Consider the following 5,304-nt stretch of genomic DNA (forward strand, 5'->3'; position numbering starts at 1 on the left):
TGGCATTAATCTGATCAATGCGTTGACATGCAAAATAGCATGGCCCATGCAAAAGACAATATTTTGCATCTCTATCATTAGCGGTCTAGCAATTAAATGTGACTGTTTAATCAAAGATTTAGCTAAACCCTTTATGTGTGAACATGAGGCACTTAATATTCAACATTTATCCCGATTGACATACAATAGTCATTAAAAGACTCGAATGACATACAATAGTAACCCTTTTGTGTGTGAACAAGAGGCACATGAATACTCAACATTTATCCTGATTGACATACAATAGTCATTAAAAGACTCGAATGTGAATTCTCCTACATTATCCATCCGGATGTTTTCAACTTGATTGTCTAGGAAGTTAGCTCTTAAATGTATAAAGTCACGAAAATGCTACATTTCTTGATAGCTAAAAGACTCGCATGTGACCACCTTGTGGATGCATCAATTAAGACCAACAAATAGCAAAATGGTCCACAAGTAGGGTGAATGAGCCCACAAATATCCCTTGGATCCTTTCTAAAATGAAATGGTTTCTTGTATCTATTTAGTGTGTGAGCCAAGTGATAAGTTTGCCTAGAGAGCATGCTACAAATGATAAATGTTGTGGTAGCAGAACATTTTTAAGTTGTTAAGAAGGTGACCGCTTACACTTTTGTTTATGTGTCTCGTCATTATGCTACCAGAGTGACCTAGTCGGTCATGCCATATATTGATGTATCTTTAGCTAATAACTTCCGGTTACTCACCATATGATTGATATCAATATTGTATAAGGATAAAGCTTGTAGTTGTTCGACAACTATTTCTTTACCATATTTGTTTGAGGTAATTTGAAGGTATTCAATATTATTTTCAGATATGGGCTTTAGATGGTAATCGTTGTTCCGATTATCTTTATAACTAAGTAAATTTCTTCAGGATTTACCAAAGTGACCTAGTCAGTCATGTCGTATTAATTATAATCAATTTGGTACCTGAAGATAAAGTTATGTTTGCTCTACCCGAGCCTAAGTATGGTTACTAACACCATAAATGGTACTAAAAGAAAGAAAGAACTATGAGAGTTCTTTCCTGAATCCGAAAGCCCTTTCCTGAATGTGAAAGCCCATATGTCTTGCTCAAAATGTGTAGTAGCGAATAAGTTGCACGTTTTCATCTCTATAGACTTTTGTACCCAAGCAAAAATAAGAATCACTGCTCTATTATCAGAAAAAAGATTTATTGGTAATGGATGTGTTTTCTTAAAATCATCAAGTTTTAATACTATATAACTTCACACTAAGTCATATCCATCGCTTGACATTGTAAGCGATAGTGACACTCTGCCTCTGTAAATGATCCAGACACGGTACTTTGTTTTTTTACTTTTCCTACGAGTAGCACGACATACACCAATCCGAATTAGCATTTTCTTTTAATTCAAAATTCAGCTTTTTAAAACAGTATACCTTTACCTAGAGTTGACTTCAAATACCTAAGCATTCTAATTTGCAGATGTGAATTCAAAGAACTGTGCATAGATTGACTTTGAAGCATACGAGATATCATGTCTAGATTGAATTTAAAAAATTCTATTCTCGAAAAGTAATAAAATACTCTAAACTAATTAATTTTCAAAAATTTTAAGTAAAATCTAATCAATCGTGAAAAAATCCCCTTGGATTTTGGCTATCAATAAGACACTAAAAAATCATTAATGACCAAATTACACCATCATTACAGTAAATCCGGAAGTTGACCAAAACATAATAACTAACGATTTCCGGTCTAAAAGTTTTCTATCAGTCTTTACAAACCCATGCCAAACACAACCAACAACCACAAATATTATTGAGAAAAAGGATTACCAACAGTTTGAAGCTTTTGTACTAAACGATCGATCATCCACCAATGATCTCACAACAACGATTCTCTACAAGTTCACGTTGACCCTGCACGCCCAACATCAAATAATCACTGTTATATCACAAACACACGAAAATGGCTATCAAAATACAGTAAAAATAACTAATTACCCTACTTTTAACTTAAATTTTGCGACTTCTAGCTGCATCTCATAATGAGGATCTCTTTTATTCACAAGAATGCACTTACTAATTATTTTATATAAGTGGCTAGAATAACACAGCCACAAACCAATATTTTGAAACATTACAAAAGTGATCCTCGCAAAATCACACTGTAGGCATATATTAGCAAAATATCAGCCCACGATATATTTGTAAATTTAAAAAATCGGGATTTTGTTATTATAAAGTAATAACTATGTGTGTTTAAATGTATTATAAGAAATCTAACGCTTTTTAGTTTTTACTCATCTCACCCATCAACACTTTTTACTCTTATATATAGATATAGTGATAATTTACCGTCAAATATAATCTCATGCATATCGTCTGTGGTCAAATATCCAAAAAATGCAGTAAATAGGATGTTGTATATGTAATTGCTAAAGTATGAATCACAACAATGTGACTGAAAACTATAAAAGAAGACGATAGATTATTAAAAAGTATTAAAAAAATTAAGCAAGAGAAGAGAATATTTTTACCTGATCCATTCTGCTGTCCAAATTTATCATGCTATAGTAAACATATGATAATCACAACTGCATAACTTTATTCCGCTTCACACACGCATGTGCCTTAAACGCCTGGAACTTCCACAACAGCCCCCTCTCACTCGCAGCGGGTCCCAGAGATGACGGGCTTTTAGAAACATCTTCTTTAGGATTTGCTTGATCCTTATCATGACAAACACTTAATGGCAACTTCTTCTGTTTCATTCTTCCTCTTTTCCTACCAATAGTGACATCATCATCACCCGCTTTCACCTTTGACCCGTTTCCCACGTTTGACTTTGTTATGTTTTCTACATCCTTAGCACTGCTAACTCTACCATCTTCAAAAGTCTTAAGCTCTTTATGTTTAAGCTTCTTTATATCAGAACCAGATTTTGAAATTCTAGGTGAGCTGTTTATCGTATGATGTAATTTACGCGCTAATTCCTCATCATTTGTCTTATTGTTATTAGTGTTAATATTATTACTCTCGAACCCTGGTTTATTATTATCATTATCATACAACATTTGCACATCAGCTTGCTTTTTCGCTTTGTTCTTCTTAAGCTGTTCTGCAAAAGACGGCATTTCAACACCATCATCGCCATTTCCTACTAACTCTAACGCTTTCTTTGCAGCGGCCATGGCTCTGGCGGCAATAACCGCCTTCTGTTGAGCTGCAGCGCGTGCCACCATTGCCACTTTAGCCGCAACTTCTGCTGCCGTTCTAGAAGCTTCGACAATCTCCTCTTGCGAAGGATTATCGTTACTCAAATGAGGTTTCAGTAGGTAACCGATGCGTGTATCTATTAAATCCAACGAGTTGCATTCCGAAGGCGAATTCAGATTCTGACTTACATTCACATCACTGTTTTGCTTTTTCAAACAGGCGAGTAACCGCTTTCGTGGAGGCAAAAGTACATTGGAATCCAAATGATTAACATCGCATACGTTTCCTTCCATTATTTAATACATCAAACTTTGTGTATAATAATAACTGCATATAATCAATAGTTGAATACAAATCAAGAACATAACAAGCAACTAAATCTCATTTCTATCAAAACCTAACAATTCGTGCGCCAACAATACACAGATTCAATTTCACAAAAACCTAACAGAGATAACATAATTCTAATCTCAATCCAAATCCTAACCCTAATTCTAATCCAATTGCAATCTATCGAACCGATAAACAAAAAAACAGAGAATCAATGGGGGCAATTGATCGAATTTGAATAGCGAATTAGAGATGAATTGAACAGGAGATGAAGGAGTTGCGTACCTGATATAGTTAGAATTAGGGTTTTGAGAAAATGGTCTGCACCTAGTTGTTTTCATAGACAAAATGAAAAATAAATATGTATATATCGTCTGTCAGGTGTTCTGAAACCCATAAAACGCAAATACAGAAAAGTTTTTGTTGTTAGAATTACATAAATGCCATTATGACAACATCATGATTGTAGTAGAATGATTTAGTATAGTGGGCATTGGTTGAGTCATTAGGCTGAGGGGTGTGGGGCTTCAACGGGGGCGCTACCGCTCGTGCCCCCAGGCGCTAACACCACACCACCGGAGGCGCTAACGGAAAAAAAAGAGAGGCGTGAGCTGGTTAGCGGCTGAAGAGAGAGAGAATTTTGCATTGGGTTTAGAAAAGAGCCGTTGGGCTCTTAAATATTAAAAAAAAAATATTTTCCTATATAATTATACTCCATTTCACCCATTTTTATACCAAAACTTCAAACCTTCACCCAAAATCAATTCATCTTCTCAACTTTTTTTTAAAAAAAATGGCTGGAAATTGGTTCCCAAACCTTGATTCGGATTATCTTGACGACGATTTATGGTCGTCACCGCACCAACCGATGTTTTATTCGGAGCCGCAAGAATCATCCGGCTTTCAACCATCCAACACACTACCGTCTCCTAGAGACTTCAGTAACCTAAATCCGGTCGATCAAATGCTAATGGAAAAGCAAAAGGAACGTATCCGAAAGAGGTTGATCGAATAAGAACAAGCTGAAGAATAAGAAGAATGTTTTTTTAGTACTTTAATTTTTATTTTATTTTTAGATATTAATGTGTTTTTTTTTATTAATGTGTGTTTTTTTTAATAATTTATGAGTTTTTTTAATAATACGTTGTTTGAATACATTTATAAAAAAATAAAAAAAAAATTCGCTGGAGCCCCTGCTTGAGCCCCTCCACACCAGGGCGAGGGGCTCCAACGAGGGCTCCAACACCCCCCTTATCCAGTTTCTCTCTCTGCCACACGTCATAATATTATTGGTTGGAGCCCCCATTAAAGCCCCCATTAAAGCCCCCCACACCCCTCAGCCTTAGTGTTATTTGCAATCATAGACATGGGTGGCATTTAGCCAATGAGTGTATCAGGATGATTAGACTTTGTTGTTAATTAAAACAAAATTTGACTCTTATAATAATCTAACAATCTTGCGATTGTATTTGTTTTGCATGGATTTGGTTCGTGAACTTGTTCGTTCACTTTCATTCTAGTTTCGAAGATTTCACTTCATTTGCATCAAAGTTTTGGTTTACGACATTACGTGTTGTAAATGACAAACCTAATAAGAAAATCTGTAAGGCTCCGTTCCCGGTGCCCTACATTGGCGTTGGATTTACTCATAAACACAGTTCTAAATATCAGAGTTAATTAAAACATTTCGCGGAATATAAAAACATCAAACATATTTTACAAAATCATAATATTCTTGTTTAAA

General features: G+C 35.2%; 1 protein-coding gene across 1 annotated transcript; it reads right to left on the minus strand.

Annotated features, from left to right (window-relative positions):
- Positions 1-1,690: 1,690 nt before the first annotated feature.
- Positions 1,691-3,918, minus strand: LOC143603318 (uncharacterized). Its single transcript, XM_077080144.1, has 3 exons — positions 3,846-3,918; positions 2,552-3,557; positions 1,691-1,931 (listed from the first exon to the last, which is right to left on the minus strand). The coding sequence occupies exon 2, from the start codon at positions 3,521-3,523 to the stop codon at positions 2,603-2,605; it is 921 nt and encodes a 306-aa protein (XP_076936259.1). The 5' UTR covers positions 3,524-3,557; positions 3,846-3,918; the 3' UTR covers positions 1,691-1,931; positions 2,552-2,602.
- Positions 3,919-5,304: the final 1,386 nt, after the last annotated feature.

The sequence above is a fragment of the Bidens hawaiensis genome, unplaced genomic scaffold (assembly GCF_021521415.1).
Source record: "Bidens hawaiensis isolate Kalapana, Puna unplaced genomic scaffold, B.hawaiensis_p1.1 tig00061235_1, whole genome shotgun sequence".
Lineage (NCBI taxonomy): Eukaryota > Viridiplantae > Streptophyta > Magnoliopsida > Asterales > Asteraceae > Bidens > Bidens hawaiensis.

What these genes read in the sequence shown, in the direction of transcription:
- LOC143603318 (XM_077080144.1), bottom strand. Translation starts at nt 3,523, where the DNA reads ATGGAAGGAAACGTATGCGATGTTAATCATTTGGATTCCAATGTACTT.